The sequence below is a fragment of the Orbicella faveolata genome, unplaced genomic scaffold (genome assembly GCF_042242905.1).
Source record: "Orbicella faveolata isolate gen_17 unplaced genomic scaffold, um_ofav_v1 contig_34, whole genome shotgun sequence".
In the NCBI taxonomy this organism is placed as follows: domain Eukaryota; kingdom Metazoa; phylum Cnidaria; class Anthozoa; order Scleractinia; family Merulinidae; genus Orbicella; species Orbicella faveolata.
In genome coordinates this window covers 12,856,429-12,873,629 of record NW_028301563.1, presented here as the reverse complement: position 1 = coordinate 12,873,629, position 17,201 = coordinate 12,856,429, and the positions used below count along the sequence as shown (strand labels likewise).

Here is a 17,201-nt window from a genome sequence, read left to right as displayed (position 1 = left end):
CGGGTGTGCAATTGGTACTTGGTGAATTCAATGCTGGGGGTACCCCTATCTGTACATGGACTAGCATCCCATCAAGGGGGTGGGGGAGGGGGAGAGAAGTGCTTTTTATCACTTTACCTGTACAGTACATGTATGCTTCAAGAAAATAGCATAAGCTGCTGCAGTGTTTTGGATCACTTAGCCTGACATAGATTCTACTTAAGCTTCATTGTCAAACCTTTCCCCTAGTAGGGTTGAAACTTTAAAAAAAGCTGATGACTCATTTTTAATTGTGTAGTTTGTAAAACTTAAGAGATGAAGGCTGTCATAAACATTTCCTGTTTCTTACTACATGTAGATTCAACACAGAGCAGCAACAATGAAGGCTAATGACGAGGCATTTGATGTGCTGAGACTCAATAGGAGAAAGCATCACATTGAAACATCAGATTCCATATAAGTAAGTCACAATTTCTTTGTGTTTGGTTTCATGTACTACGAATGACACAATGTAGGTGGGATTATTATTTAAACTGATGTTATGTGGCCATTCTACACCTTAGCCCTTCGGGCTAGGGTGTACAAAAATTTCTTAAGACTGCAATACCTGGGCTGCTGTTATTGAGGAGTATTCTTTTGTGGGAGGAGAGATGCGGTAATCTAATGTTAAGCACACTGGACTGCAGATCAAGAAATCTGAGTTTGAGTCAACTGGTAGGGTCTCCGCATTGTTTTCTTGGGCAAGACACTTAACTCTCACAATACCTCTCTCCACCCAGGTGTACAAATCAGTTCTGGGTGAACTTAGTACTGAGTGCTAACCCTTTGACAGACTAGTATCCCATGGGGGAGTAGTTCATAAACACTTATTATCACTTATGTCACAGAGACTGGGATAAGCTATAGTGGTTTGCATCACTTGGCCTGATGCAGACTTAACCTTAGCTTCTTTGTCGAACCTTGCCCTTGTAGGGTTCACACTGCTAAAATTCAACTGTGGAGTTCTGTGAAACAGACAGACTCGCATCCCATCGGAGTAGAACCACTCAAGATCATCTAATGCAGCAAAGACTGGGATAAGCTGTTGTGGCTTAGATCACTTGGTCTGATGAAGACTTTACCTTACAACTGTACATGTACCTTCATAGTCCAAACTCACCCTAGTAGGGTTAAAACCTTAAAAATCTGATTACTTATTTTTGATTCTGTAATTTGTAAAACTTAAATGGTAACCGTTATTACAGTTCCCATTTCTTACTAGATACAATTCATAACAACCAGAAGGCTGTGTGCTGAGAAAGATCCATATTGCAGCAGTAGATCCCATATCAGGTGAGACTTGGTGTTTCTTTGTGTTTTGTTGCAGAAGTTATCAGTTACTCAATTTTGCATGTAGCTGTGTTAAGAATAATGGAACATGATGCATGCAGAAAATTAAAACAAATAGAGATGTTATTGTTTCACTGTTCAGCTATTGCATTGCACTGTGTTCTTGGACATGACTCACTTGTAACTCTCACAGTGCCCCCCCAACCCCCCCCCCCCCTTCACCCAATCATATACAAATAGATACTGGTTGAATTTCATACTGGGCCTAACCCTGCAACAGACTAGCATCCTATTTAAAGGGGGGGGGGGGGGGGAGGGCGAGTAGAAAGACTCCTTATCAGTTGATGCTACAGAAACTGGGATAAGGTGTGGTAGTTTGGATCACTTGGCCTGATGCAGACTTTACCGTACCTTCATCATCGCAACTCCCCCTAGTAGGGTTGAAACTTTAGAAATTTGATTCATGACTAATTTTTAATTGTGTAGTTTGTAAAACATACAGTAATGGATCGAGGAATTCCATAAAGGTTAGAACATTTGCAGTTTAAATTCTCGCTAGATAAAAAAACAGAAAAGCAAGGAAAAGAGCTCTATGTTGAGACTCTAGAGGAGAAAGAATCAAATTGAGACATTGGATCCCTTAGTAGGTCAGTCACAATTTCTTCTATGTCTGGTATCATCTACTAGAAATAATAATATTGAGCACAAATTAGGCAGAAAATTAAAATGAATATACATGTAGATCAATCGATTGTCTCAAAATTGTTCAGCTATTTCAACAAATTGTTGTTATGTGTTTGCATAACTTAGCCTTTCAGGGGTAAGGTGTTCCCTAAGACTACAATGGCAGGGGTATTAATTGTTGTTAAGAGGATTGTTTTGTGGGAGGAAGGACACAGTGGTTTAATTACATGGTTAGTGTACTGGACTACAAGTCAAGTGATCTGGGTTTAAACCAATGGTTAGGGTCTCTGCACTGTGTTCTTGAGCAAGACACGTTACTCTCACACTACCTCTTTCCACCTAGGTGTACAGATGGGTACTGGGTGTATTTAATACTGGATGCTAACCCTGTGACACTAGTATCCCATCCAAGTGGAAGCTGTGGTGATTTGCATCACTTGGCCTGATGCAGACTTAACCTTACCTTCGTTGTCAAAACTTACCCCTACAGGGTTAAAAATAATATTATGTAAAAAATGTGATGGTTTACTTTTAATTGTGTGGTTTTTGAAATAAAGAGATGAAGGTTGTCACAAAGGTTAAAACATTTCTTGTTTCTAACTAGATGCAAAAAAAGAAAAGGAAAAATAAAAGCTTTGCTGGGGCTCAAGAGGAAAAAGAATCAATTTGAGACATTAGATTCCTTGTAAGGTGAGTCACAATTTTCTTTTTAAAGGAAGATACATGTAGGTTTTTAATCACTTGATAGTACCTTTACTAGGAATAACTTTACACAATACAAGCAAAGAACTTATTTGAACAGAGATGTTATTTCAAGAGACCTTTGTTATATGGCTGACTGGATACCCTAGCCCTTCAGGGTTAGGTTATACAAACATTCAGTAAGGGCCTATAATAATTGATCTTTTTGAGCCATTGCTAGGGAAAATTAGTTGTCTTACAACCTGCCCATTTTTTGGTTAGTTTAGAGTTATTTCATTTGTTTTAACCTTTTCGTGATCAGTAACATCAGTGATGATGTCATCAAGCCAGGCCTATGATCATGTGACTAATTCCAAAAAAATGCAAAGGCTTCTAGGCATATTACTTTATCGAGATTTTTTCATTGATTTAATATTTTGATTTAAATCCTCATTTCGCTGTGCATAGATTTTGTTTCATTTCTACATGTATAAGGTCAGATTTTGACAGAGATTCAAGGTATTGAAAAATTTGCAATATTTTCTAAAACCGGAAGTGTCGCCAATATCTACCGGAAGTAGCCTTATAGCGCGTGCGCAGTTCCCTCTATCAGGGGCACTTTGATAACTTCAAACGAAGCACACGAAAGCCACACGAAGATAATTTACTCTTCTTTTGCGCGTGTTTTTCTGTTTTTCTCTTATTTTGATTTTGTTTGACTGTACTTTTGTGAAACACATCGAAAAAAACATCTAAAATGTAACTGAATTTAAAAGCTATGGAACTGTTTTAATTTCCCAGGCTCAGGCACTGGAAGTGAAATTTCACTTCCTCAGCAACGCGTGCGAAGGCGCGCCTAAATCTGTTATTGGGCCCCTTAAAGGGCCCTAGTCAGCCACACCTTTGTTTTTGTTTACATGCTAGAGTTTGGCTGTTTTATTTTATTCGGAGCATGTCGAAACGAAGGAAATCACTGTGAAACTACTACAGATAATTAAACATCCTTTTAGGAACACAACTTACAGTAAAGCTGCATGTACAAGATTTCGCTTCACCATGCAATATCAACAATTTCGATGACATCGAAAATAGCGGAGGCTGACTAGGGTCCGAGGTACTGTTGTTGATGATTATTCAAATTTTGAGACAATAGGTCTAATTGGATCAACTACCAGTTGCTTTCCGGTTCATGTATCAATGCTTCCTTAGCTATTAAGTCTCGTGTGTGATAAGCTTAAAATTTCTCCTGACATTCTCAAACATAATCATGAAGAAACAGTAAAGAGGATATACATGCCGAGAGTAATCTCAAAAAGGAATTGTCTAGATAGATCAAAACCAGTACGGAGAATTTGTTTTTTGACTAAGAACTCTGAATAAGGACAAAGCAATGAAAAGAAAAGTTATGAACTTGACTATATTGTCTTGATATTTCACCAAATACTTAGAACGAACTAGTCTATTAAGCAGGGATAAATTCATCCTTAGGAAGAAAATGCAAATATTGCTCGTTTAGTCAGGAACATTTTGTGCCATCGCAAGTAAAGGTTAATTTTTGAGTGCCATATTTTGGCCGGTGCCATTTATTTCGTGTTGCTGCTTGTCCGCGTTTTAAGTTGTTCTTGATATCATTATGTAAACTCCGTGTATTTCTACATGATGATGATAAAACCAAACGAGTGCATTCCCAATGAGAGAATTAAACTGTAAACTCAAGTCCAGAATACACTTCATGTATATTTTGTTCTTTGGGTGTCAGTATACCCATTGTTATTTGAACCTTTTATTTATCTTTCTTGCAGCCTGCCATCTTAAGTGTACATGCAGCGACATTAACATGGAAGAAGCAAAGGAAAGCAAAGAACTTCGTTTAGATGTTTCTTCACGTTTTAAAAGTTAGGTAGATTTACAAGACAAAGTTTATCTCGACGGAGTTTCTTTCGACAAGATTGTTAGGGCGGCGCTCGTATTAGTGATTTGCAATGTAAAATTCAAGAGTCAATAGAAGGCATTGGAATTACACTCCAATTGTCTAGTATCTAAAGCTGAACAGAGTAGTGGGAGTCAGGAGCTAACATTGTAAGATAATGGTTTTGACACTGACTATTTTTTGATGTTTTGTTTAAGACGTTTCGGCTGCTGCTTGAGCCTTCATCAGTTGAAATACTAACGTTAGTACGCGTGATTCAAACAACAGCACATCGAACGCGCGCGGAGGAAAATTCCGCGGGAAGTTTCAAGAAAACGTAGCGCGAGACTTATGCGCGTGCCAAAGACTTGTAGACTTCTGGGATGGCAATGTGGTCATTTCCAGATTGCGAATCCTTTATTGACATCAGGCTTCCAAGAAGAGACTGTGAACAGTTTGTTCCCGCGACCGAAAGCTCAGGAAAAGGTTGACCGGCCACAATCTGGCACAGTGCACAAAATCAGTTGCACCAACTGCAGTTTGTATACTACGGTCAAACTGAACGATCACTGAAAACTCGGATTACAGAACACAAAAAGGCTGTTTCTATGTTCGACTGTAACTCCAAGATCTCCTGCCATGTCCACGAAAACAACCACAAAATGAATGTGGGAAGTGTCAGAGTTGTTGGACACGAGGCCAACTTTCACGAGCGACTCTTCTTGGAAGCCTGGATGTCAATGAAGAATCCGCAATCTGGAAATGACCACATCGCCATCCCAGAAGTCTACAAGTACAAGTCTTTGGCACGCGCATAAGTCTCGCGTTACGTTTTCTTGAAACTTCACGCGGAATTTTCCTTTAAATCACGCGTACTAACGTTAGTATTTCAACTGATGAAGGCTCGAGCACCAGCCGAAACGTCTTGAACAAAACATTTAAAAAATTGTCAGTGTCAAACCATTATCTTGCAATGTCTAGTATTTACCAAATTGTCTCGCATCTTGCTAGTTTTCGAGGAAGCCGTGAAGCTTTACGATTAAGGTAGAATATTAGCATTACCTGGATTAGTTTTTGGCATAATATTAGCATTGCCTGCATTGGTTTTTGCGAATTCCCGAATTTTCAGCCTGGAAGTCTCGTTGAAATTACTGTCTTATCGTCAAGTATCTGTTTAACAAATTAACTGAACTCTCTCTAGTTCGTGAGGACATACTGTATCGATGAAAAGGTTGCGCTTTTGAAAGGACAAGAAAAAAGTCGAAAAGAAACCAAGTCTTCAAGGGGAAAAAGTCTGCAATTTTAAATGGGGTCTAGTTTTGAGTCGAACATACACTGAGTCTTTGGGCCGAAAAAATCTTGCACCTTGTAGGATTTTTTCCATCAAAATTCAAAATACATGCTTGATTTCTGGCTAGACTCTGTTCAAAAGCCCAGAATGTTTTTTTTCTTTTTGGCAACCCTACATGGTCAAAAAATAGTAAAAGTGAGCCTACATTTTGACTAGTTACCAGGCCCTTTTAAAAGCGCAATTTTTTATTTTGTTTACTGACTTGAAATTGTTTGTAAATGCAATTACAGTATTAAAAAGTCAATAAAAGTTATATTGAAGACGCCTGTGTAATTGACCTCTATTTGCTGTAGTATTCTTATTGTCTTTAATATTTTTTAACAATGCTAAAATAAAGTACGTAGTCAAAACCACCACTTGCTGTTTTCATTTCATTTAACTTTATTGTTGCGCAATAAGCAACTAATTAACTAATTAATTAAAAACCAGTTACTGAAATTATATTAAAAAGTATGAAGGATAAATTTCGCGTTTGAAAACTTTTGGCGGGAAAATTTGAAAAAAATTGCACAGCGTTTCCCCTTACAACTTTTTTGAGAAAAATGTTAAGAGGTTACCGTTCAGAATTTTTTGATCACAAAGTTTTCTCGCAGGTCACACTTGACAGAAAATCCCGTCAAAAACTACTGCATCACCTCGCCTTGAAAAATCAATTTTGATATTTCAAGACAGTTGTTTTCGTCCCGAAATAATTTTTTGCCAAACAGTCTTCAAATTTCAATTTTGAGCGAGGTGATGCAAGAAGCTTCTCGAGACATGAAAAGGATGAAATGTCAAATGAATCAAATACGAGTCAAAATAAATTTTACTTCCGAAATGGATTTTGAAATCTCGCAGTGACCGTGAAATGCCATTTCAACCAGCTGAGTTTAATTTTATATCCAATCGAGTTTGATCTGCAACTGTTTCTAGCTTGCCATTTCAGATCTTTCTCTGGTCAGATGATAATATAGATGGTACACCTCGGATAAGTGCACAGGAGCAAGAACACTCTTACAATCAAAATACGATCAATGTCCCCCCGCAAAATTGCCCAATTTTGATGGTTTATAACCCATTTAAGTATCAAAGTAACCACAGGCAGCCCAAGCTCTCTCTATGAACCAGACAAGCAACACAGTATGCATCGAATTATGAGGGTTTACATGGGATTTTCTACAAGATATCTATGGAGGTAGTTAAAAGTGAAAATTCTCAATAAAAATGGCTTACCTTATTCCATACGTGTGTTGTTTGCTCCTGGTGTGGTTATTTTACCTATTTAACTTGATTTAAGCGACTTTTTTTGAATTCCAGTATTCCCTTCATAAAGACAGGAGAAGGCGAAACACCTCAGTCAGGACAGCCTGTCAAACAAAGTCAAAAATCCCAGGCTAAAATGTACCCACGGCCACAAATCCACCACAGAATTCAAGGGCAAAGGTTGATCTTTCATTTCAATTCTCTAGCCACACAATCGCAGCCCTGCGAGCGACGCCAGGCCGTTCTTCGTGTCCCCAGTGAAACGATAAAACGATGGAGGAGCTCCGTGTCTGTTTGATTCGCGACCCAACGACCGTTGAAATCGGCTTGGTAACATCGTCATGTTGGCAAACCAAGACTCGCGGGGGTACTAGACCGCAATTTGTCAACCAAACTTCTTGTAAAATCCGGGATCCCCTCAGGTCGAATTTACAATGCAAAATAAAAATCGTACAGAACGCTTTTGCAAAATGGCTTCAAAACCAAAGAAACGTAAGATCAATGGCGAAAGCTCCGTAGAAACTGAGGAGATACAATCATTTTTGAAGTGGAACTCGTGGTTTTCTCGTTTATGCACCTTGGATTTGTTTGTATAAAATATTCCCGAGCTGATAAACTAAATTTCCTTCTCTTAGGGTATTGTGGAATTACGAATATTGTGAGGAAACTGTAATGGAAGCCAGCAAAATTTGTGTAAATGACATTTTGATATAAACTGATATAAATTTGAAAAAAAGGTGGGCCGACGTTTTTCAAATTTACCCGAATGCAATCCATTTTAATCCTCCCCAGTTTTGTCCATCCATGTTCCCTCTTGGCTGTATTTTGTTTGAGATCTTCTATAGTTCTGAGCCGTTTTTGTGATATTTTAGTTAATTCTATGACCGTTTGATCAGTGCCGAAATTGCCTAAAATTGCGTGACCTCGCCCCTTTAATGAATGGATCCACTGGAAATCATGGGTTCTCTTGTGGGTTCCCACTTACTTACGCTTTGCATTCGCATCCCAAAGAGCTTTTAATCGTCCTTTTCACATTGCACTCCCTTGTATATTTCCTCATCTCTTTCTCTTTCTGTTTCTCTGTCTAATCCCTGTACTTTACACCACACGCAAAGTCGTTCATTCATCTGTGGGTCTCCCTCACTTATGGTGTGTTTCCTAACGTGTTTGGTCGTCCGTTACGTCGTGACCTCCCTTGGCCTGTGTTATGCGCTTCACGTGCATTGCCGTGGATTCTCCTGCGTTCGGCTATGGATTTCCTTGTGCTTTAAGCTATACGCATCCCCGATATCTAGCTTGTCATTGGAGTACCTGAATGTTTTAGAGTGTTCATCTAAATCGTCGAAGTACTCGACAAAAGGCCTAGCTGAATGTTTTACAAGGCTTCGGTACCGCAGTAGCGAGCACCGTAACATCAGCCTGGAGGCGCACAGGCTCTCCCCACTCCCTGCGCATCCGCAAGCAAATTCCCGCGCAGGTTACCCCTGTGCCTGCGTGGAAGGGTTCGAACAAAATAAAAAATAAACAGCAGCGTATTTTTTGAAGTGTCACTTTAATCATCAACTAAAAAAAATCATTGAATCCAGTTTTGGCTCTCTTTGTCACGCAAAAATATGCTGTTGTGTGACAGTGGGCCACAACTGGACGAGAATCCCTCTGTTGTAAGTATCTCGCTCACAGTTGTATCGCGAATCGATTCTCTGGTTGACCTCGCATAACAAAAAAAACACCGTCCCCCACCCACCCCTCCCCCCTCAAAAAAATGTCGAAAAAAATCATCAATACTTTCAAATAGTCTTTGACATATTAGGAAAAGAGCTAAGGCAGACAAATTCGTGCACCGCTTTGATTTATAGAAGATCCCCACCTAACTAATGTCCTTCGTCTTCTTCTAATGTTGAACTGACATCAAAATCCTTCAATTAAAATATTGAACTGGAGTAAGGGAGAGTTCGTGTGATATGCTCCTGGGCAAACATATTTTGATGAACAATCGAAAACAAAATAATTTTTTCTTTATTCAACTGTCTAAACCATTTTGCGACAGATTGCAGCTGCTAATCGAGAAAAAAACCGCAATTATCAATAATATTAATATACTTTAAACCACTACTTCAACAACCAGCCAATAACTCAGCGGTATTTTAGTAGAGATATTATGCTGTAGTGTATCAATCATATAGTAGCTTGATGTGGAAAAGCTAATCTCGTTCCAAGATCTCTTGTGGGCGAAGCCCTCAATAGATCTGCGAACGAGATTATCGTGCGATGCACCACAGGCTGGACGGATTGAAGGAATATATTTTTCAGCGCAAAATGATCCTGAATTAAAAGCTAATCGGGGGTTTAATGTCTTTCAGTACCATTGTTTTGTGGAGTTTAGGCTCGTCAAAGTGAAATATAAAGGACCAAAACAAAACTAGTAAACGTCACTGACAAGCAACAAATTTTACTGAAAGCTACACCCTGGATGGTTCTTTGAACAGCCGCCCTAATGTTCCAATGGGGGCTATTTGTGCCTTATACAGCTGCATACAGAATTGTCTATAACTATATACTCCCACGCGCGTAAAGCACATAATGAAGGAACAAAATGGAAACCCAAGGAGGCAAAAAGAAAAAATGGCGGAAAGCTGAGATGGGCATTACCTGTACATAGACCGACACTTAGAAAGCACCAAAAGACCGAAAAATGGCGTAGAATGTTTGCGGCCTTATGCCTCACACAGGGTTAAGAGGACGAATGGGTGATTGTCATTTACTAGCATTTATGCATAGGGGTTATTACTTGGCCAGATATGCACTACACAGCTACCCATGAGAGACCATACCTAAGTTTGGCAATATAGTGCGCTTAACCTAAACAGCAATGAGATTGTTATGCCTTACATGGTCATCGATATATAGCCCTATACAACTATCTAAACACGATAGCCATACAAAGTCATACACAGTCCTAGTCATACAAAGTCATATCCAGCCCTAGTCATACAAAGTCATACACAGTCCTAGTCATACAAAGTCATAACCAGTCCTAGTCATACAGAGTCATACACAGCCCTAGTCATACAAAGTCATACACAGTCCTAGTCATACAAAGTCATACACAGCCCTAGTCATACAAAGTCATACACAGCCCTAGTCATACAAAGTCATACACAGCCCTAGTCATAGAAAGGCATACACCACCCTAGTCATACAAAGTCATAAACAGCCCTAGTCATACAAAGTCATACACAGTCCTAGTCATACAAAGTCATACACAGTCCGAGTCATACAAACTCATACACAGCCCTAGTCATACAAAGGCATACACAGCCCTAGTCACACAAAGTCATACACAGTCCTAGTCATAGAAAGTCATACACAACCCTAGTCATACAAAGTCATACACGGCCCTCTCATACAAAGTCATACACAGTCCTAGTCATAGAAAGGCATACACAACCCTAGTCATACAAAGTCATACACAGCCCTAGTCATACAAAGTCATAAACAGCCCTAGTCATACAAACTCATACACAGCCCTAGTCATACAAGGCCATAAACAGCCCTAGTCATACAAAGTCATACACAGTCCTAGTCAGAGAAAGTCATACACAGTCCTAGTCATACAAAGTCATACACAGTCCTAGTCATAAAAAGTCATACACAGCCCTAGTCATACAAAGTCATACACAGTCCTAGTCATACAAAGTCATACACAGTCCTAGTCATACAAAGTCATACACAGTCCTATTCATACAAAGTCATACACAGTCCTAGTCATACAAAGTCATACACAGCCCTAGTCATACAAAGTCATACACACTCCTAGTCAGAGAAAGTCATACACAGCCCTAGTCATACAAGGCCATAAACAGCCCTAGTCATACAAAGTCATACACAGTCCTAGTCAGAGAAAGTCATACACAGTCCTAGTCATACAAAGTCATACACAGTCCTAGTCATAAAAAGTCATACACAGCCCTAGTCATACAAAGTCATACACAGTCCTAGTCATACAAAGTCATACACAGCCCTAGTCATACAAAGTCATACACAGTCCTAGTCATACAAAGTCATACACAGCCCTAGTCATACAAAGTCATACACAGTCCTAGTCATACAAAGTCATACACAGTCCTATTCATACAAAGTCATACACAGTCCTAGTCATACAAAGTCATACACAGCCCTAGTCATACAAAGTCATACACACTCCTAGTCAGAGAAAGTCATACACAGTCCTATTCATACAGTCATACACAGCCCTAGTCATACAAAGTCATAAACAGCCTTAGTCATACAAAGTCATACACACTCCTAGTCATACAAAGTCATACACAGTCCTATAGTCATACAAAGTCATACACAGCCCTAGTCATACAAAGTCATACACAGTCCTAGTCATACAAAGTCATACACAGCCCTAGTCATACAAAGTCATACACAGCCCTAATCATACAAAGTCATACACAGTCCTAGTCATAGAAAGTCATACACAGTCCTAGTCATACAACGTCATACACAGTCCTAGTCATACAAAGTCATACACAGTCCTAGTCATACAAAGTCATATACAGTCCTAGTCATACAAAGTCATACACAGTCCTAGTCATACAAAGTCATACACAGCCCTAGTCATACAAAGTCATACACAGTCCTAATCATAGAAAGTCATACACAGTCCTAGTCTACAAAGTCATACACAGCCCTAGTCATACAAAGTCATACACAGCCCTAGTCATAAAAAGTCATACACAGTCTTAGTCATAGAAAGGCATACACAACCCTAGTCATACAAAGTCATACACAGCCCTAGTCATACAAAGTCATACACAGCCCTAGTCATACAAAGTCATACACAGTCCTAGTCATACAAAGTCATACACAGCCCTAGTCATACAAAGTCATACACAGCCTTTACAGCTGTCTATACACGATAGCCACACAGAGACGTAGATAGCCCGGCATATTTCCCCGCCCCCCGCACAAGGCCATGCTGTTAAAACTTTTCTGATGAAGTCGTTCTAGTATACACCTTTGCGTAAAGAAGGCATCACGCTAGACTCAAACTGACTCAAAAAGATTAAAGAGGTAGTGAAATTTAGTGAGGCCTTATGCGTCCCATGGCGGAATGAGAACAGATGATGACGAAACTTAGTAAGTGATTAAAGTTTTAGTCCTTCAGGCGTAAATTGGAGGAGATATTGCCTCTGAAAAACTGCAATATTTTTAGATGGCGCGCAAAAGCGTAAATGAGCTCATAAGTTAACTGTAAAATATTGAATTTTTTAACCCGCACCACACAAAAAAGTATTTAAATGATCGCGTTCAAACTCGTCTCGAGTCAGTTAATTGTGTAATGATCTTTCAATATTCAAAGTAATACTTTTGCAGTTCGATCAGAAACTGAAGGGCTTATGCTAATGACGCAAATATTATTTAAACAGAGATTCTTCTACAAAGCCTTTCATAACCACACATAGGCACAAACAGCCCCATATAGCCATCTGTCAGCATACACACTACAGGCTGTTACCTAGTACTACATAGTCACATACATGGTCCTATATTACTACTCTAACCACAGAACTGTGATATACCTCCACATGCACCATATGGTCCAGGCCATTAAAAGCCCTATATAAAACGTAACGAAGTGTCCGAGCTGGTTAGGCTCTTCTGTCTCAAACACTGCATGGCGTTCGCTACAGTTGAAATCTGCTGTCCAATGACAACTCATACTTCATTTCCGGCGATCACAGTATTGCTATTCCTCCCAGTGAGGGAAGACTATTCCATCATAGCTTACCCCCTTCCCCAGCTGTACTTTGTCAGATAATCTTAACAATTTACCGGTAACCATTTATACACCTGAGCGGAGAGAGGCCTTGTGAGAGTGAAGAGTCTTGCCCAGGAAAGACACAATGACCCCGGCCAGGGCTCGAACCAGGACCGCTCGATCCGAGTCCAGCGTACTAGACCTTCTCATCACCTCTGCATACTCGGCCCGTTATCACTGAAATACCACTGAGCGTTTCTCTTTAATATTTATTGTTTCTCTATGTAATCTTTAAGTGCCCATAACCTACTTTTTTACTTTGTCACTTGAATCTAAACTATAAGTCAATTTAATTCACTAATATAAGCTCCTGAAGCTGAAAGTTCGGGGCACAAAATCACATTTTACACAATTCTAGCTTTAGTAGCTTTAAGTATCACGATAACACACGATGTGCCCGGAAGATAACAGTCATCCGCGAATATTCCTGTCAATTGTTCTAAAACTGTTTCAGAGAATTTAACAAAAAAAAATTGTTTAAAAGCCAACACCTTTCCCAGAATTTCGGTTTATACAAATCATATCAATTTATTCGTGGGTAAAGGTCCTACGCGACCTTAACGATCGTTAAATGAATTGATCAATCTTTTAATCAATTTACTTGGACACGTTCCTGCTCAAGTTTTACTTGTACTACAGGGTTAATTGGAGACTCCTACAAAAATTAACAAGCCTAAGTTTGGGACATATTTACATGTTAACTTTTTAGAGATATAAAATACGATACTGTTTCGAAATCTCTTTTCAAAAACTAATTATATTCTTGATTCTGTTTCATTTAGAGAAACATAATTGCCTCTTACATTATCACGTGTAGGTCTTTTATGAAAATGTTCGACCTTTTCCGAAGCACTGAGTGTAAACTTAAATTCTAAGCCACAGCTAGACTATACAATAAATTCTCGAACTAAAGAATATTAACATTTTGAGTGAAAAATATAGAATCAAAGCACCCGTGTTTTGGAATGTTTTGCAAAGACTTTGTGTAGTACTAGAAGCTAAAATGGACTATTTGTCACTTTAAGAAATTGGGAAACGTAAAACTTTAAGCTACTTCTGAAAGATAACATCTCAGCATTCCAAGAGGTTATACAGTGGAATCCCGTTACCATCACTACAACTACATCATAATATTGTGGTCGTATTCAAGGGATTCGTTATAAAAAAATAACAAGAAAATGACTGACTAAGCGTTTTCTTAACTTCTGGTCAAAAAAAGCGCCCGTAATAATGAGTTGATCGCACTGACGGAGTGGTCTTGAGGCGGGCTTCAACTGACATTGATGTTAGAAGTTACGCTTGTAAACTTATTTCCCAGTTGTATAATACCAGTGCTACACAATGTGCATGTTGAGATAACATAAAGTTCTTCAAACGCATTTTTTCCTTCAGTTTTAAGAAGTTGCAACAGTTCATTGTTTCCTCAAGAGTTTCTTGAGTCATGTATCGCCACAGTGAAGCGGTCTAGCCTTGTTAACCTGTGAGAGAGAACAGTGTATGTAACAAATAAACCAGTGGTAGAAAATATAAGTTACAAGAAAGATTTGCCACTAACGACTGTACATATTTTGTATAAAGAAGATTTCATTTGAGGGGACGAATAACTTGTTGACAGTCCAAATTTAATAAACCAAAACTTCTAAGCAATAATGACGAAAAAGATACTAGCCATCAGAACCGATACTGTTGACATAGGATTGGCACCAAATCTTTGATGCGGGGATTCGCTTGTAAAACGAGTGTTATCTCTAGATCGTTGAAATTTGCTTCCAGTTCAAGAAAAACTATGAAAAATGTGGATAACAGGGGCCATTTGATCAAAGGGCAGATAGCGCTATCCAACGGTTAAATCACTATCCAGTGGATAACTGTTATTTATGTCTGTATTTTCAAATGAGAATTAAAGCAATCGTCTTCGTATATACAGAAATTACTTTAGACTTGTTTTCATATCTCTGATAAACTTTCCGAAACATTGGCTCCGAAAACTAAACACCTCACATCTTTCACACAAATCTCTTTCCCATGACAAGGACTTATCCCGCGTATGAAATTTATACATTGCTTATAACAGTGGTATCAACTATTTCAAGAAAGCCTCTACATTTGGCGACTGCGACTGCGAAATGTCTTCTGTGGAATGAATTGGTACGATATGTTCTGCACGCGATTGATTTATCTTGTCAACTACAGAACTTGTCTTTTAGTGTTTCGAATATTTTCGTTCAAAGGCCTTTAACGTCAATGTATTTCTTACATTCATCTTGAAAAACCCTTTTGATAAAATGTACAACACCTTTCGAGAAAAAAGGCCAAGAAAAACCTAGCCTTTACTTTCCAAACGGCATGTGTTGAAATAACTCTTAATAATTCCATTATATTGGACCCAAAGAGCAAACTACGCGACGAATGAAAGTCTTACCATCTATCAATCGCCACATTTTTTGAACAAGAGCTTCACACTGCTTCTCCCAGCTGAAAGTATCTTCGTAACTTGTTCGCAGTCTTTGAATCTCTTGCAGCCGCTCTGCTCGGTCTTTCAGACGGACGGCTTTGATTGCTTTGGCCCACTCTTTAGGCTCGGCTGACTCCACCACAAATGGCTTGCCTAATGGTAACGAACGCAGTGCATCTCCAAAACCCGAGTTTCCACTCACAAGAATGGGAAGACCAGCAGACAAGGCTTCCAGCGCAGTCAGTCCAAAACCCTCCGCCCTGGACGGCATGATGGCAAGGTCAGCTTCGCAAAACAACTCCTTCAATCTTTCCTTATTTTGCTCAAATTTCCTAACGACCAGTTGATCTCTTGAGATTCCACATTGTAGCAAGTTCTCTGCGACGTCCTCCTCTTTTCCATCTGGTGCCCCCACAAATATCAGACGGTACGAGCTGTCTTTCAGTTCAACTACTGCTTTAGCAGCAATGTCATATCCTTTGAGACTGAAGTCTTCTGGATCACCGCGGCCAAAGGTCAGTACTCTAAACTTCTGGCTCCCGAAAGTGGCTTGCTTTATGACTGAAAATTCACTGAAAATACCTGGAGTCAGCTGAATGACATCTTGGTGTTTTTTGCACGATCGCAGGTAAGCAGTGTAGGCGTCCTTCAACTTGGGTCCAACAGTTACAACAAGATTTGCTAACTTGCACAAATCTACTTCTGTTCTGTGCTTCTCTTCACCTTTGGAAATGGCCTTGGAATAGTTCTTGTGCATTCCGAGTTCTTCAGGTGCAGTATGCACTACCTGGACCCACTTACAACTGTGCGATTTTTTAATGACCTGGACTTGTTTACCAAGCTTTGCTCCATGACCCAGAACAACGTCAATGGCAAGGTCTCCTGGTGGGACAATCAAACATTCAAGAGAGTCGTAGCCCACGAGTCTCTCTGCTTCTCTAATGGCAATGTTGTGGCTCTTAGCGTCTATCCTTTCTTCTTCAGAGCAGGCTGACGGTGGGACTAATAGAGTGACTTCTACTTCCATGTGTTCTGCCAGCTGGAAGGCAAGCTTTCTGTTTACGGTTGACAAGCCTCCTTTTTTCGAACGCCACTCACTGCCTAAGAGAGTTACTTTCAAAACTCTCTCGGACGTCCCTGGATTATCTTGTGCTGGCTCGCTCTGAGATGTACAGAGGAAAGACATAAATCCTGCAAGAAAATGAAACCGTCTAAATAAAAATGCATCGCAGCCAATTGTCTCGGTATATATTGTAAGCGGACAAGAAATGCACTTATCTTGCAGTGTAAGAATAAATCCCCTTTTCAACTTGGTTTATTTGGCTGCGTATCACGAAAACGAAAGTGATTACAAGGGAGAAGTTAACTGTGGGAATTCCTCTGACGGCTTTATTCCGAGCTTGCCAGATGTCAGACCAAGACAGGAAAATCCCATTACTGTTGATTGCGGCCTTAACAGATCTTCAGCTGTTTGAATAACAGCCACATTTCTTCCTTTCGAATGCTGCCCTAATGGCAAGTAATTGTGACGACTATTAAACAATTATTCCACGAGCGCGCGCTGGATATGAGATGTTAGATAGCCAACGAGGTGCGTAGCGCTAAACTGGCTATAATCGTCCCATATCCAACAAGAGCGAGTGGAATAATTGTTTTATTAAAAACGCCACGAAAATATAGGAAGCTAAACTAAAATCAAAGTAAAAACGCCAAAAAAATCACGCGCACGCTTACCGTATTTGTA

At 39.5% G+C, this 17,201-nt stretch overlaps 1 protein-coding gene and 1 long non-coding RNA gene across 4 annotated transcripts in view; one reads left to right on the top strand and one right to left on the bottom strand.

Annotated features, from left to right (window-relative positions):
- The window catches only part of LOC149104853 (uncharacterized), a 93,469-nt gene extending 88,794 nt beyond the window's left edge, over nucleotides 1–4,675 (top strand). For all 3 annotated transcript variants that reach the window (XR_016201435.1, XR_016201436.1, XR_016201437.1), the window contains exons 3-7: nucleotides 338–439; nucleotides 1,224–1,311; nucleotides 1,868–1,955; nucleotides 2,597–2,682; nucleotides 4,476–4,675. This is a non-coding gene — a long non-coding RNA (uncharacterized LOC149104853). The remainder of the gene's footprint in view (nucleotides 1–337; nucleotides 440–1,223; nucleotides 1,312–1,867; nucleotides 1,956–2,596; nucleotides 2,683–4,475) is intronic.
- An 8,522-nt stretch (nucleotides 4,676–13,197) lies between these two features.
- On the bottom strand, nucleotides 13,198–16,622 carry LOC149104852 (uncharacterized). Its single transcript, XM_089271456.1, has 2 exons — nucleotides 15,425–16,622; nucleotides 13,198–14,480 (listed from the first exon to the last, which is right to left on the bottom strand). The coding sequence occupies exons 1-2, from the start codon at nucleotides 16,482–16,484 to the stop codon at nucleotides 14,476–14,478; spliced, it is 1,065 nt and encodes a 354-aa protein (XP_089127582.1). The 5' UTR covers nucleotides 16,485–16,622; the 3' UTR covers nucleotides 13,198–14,475.
- Nucleotides 16,623–17,201: the final 579 nt, after the last annotated feature.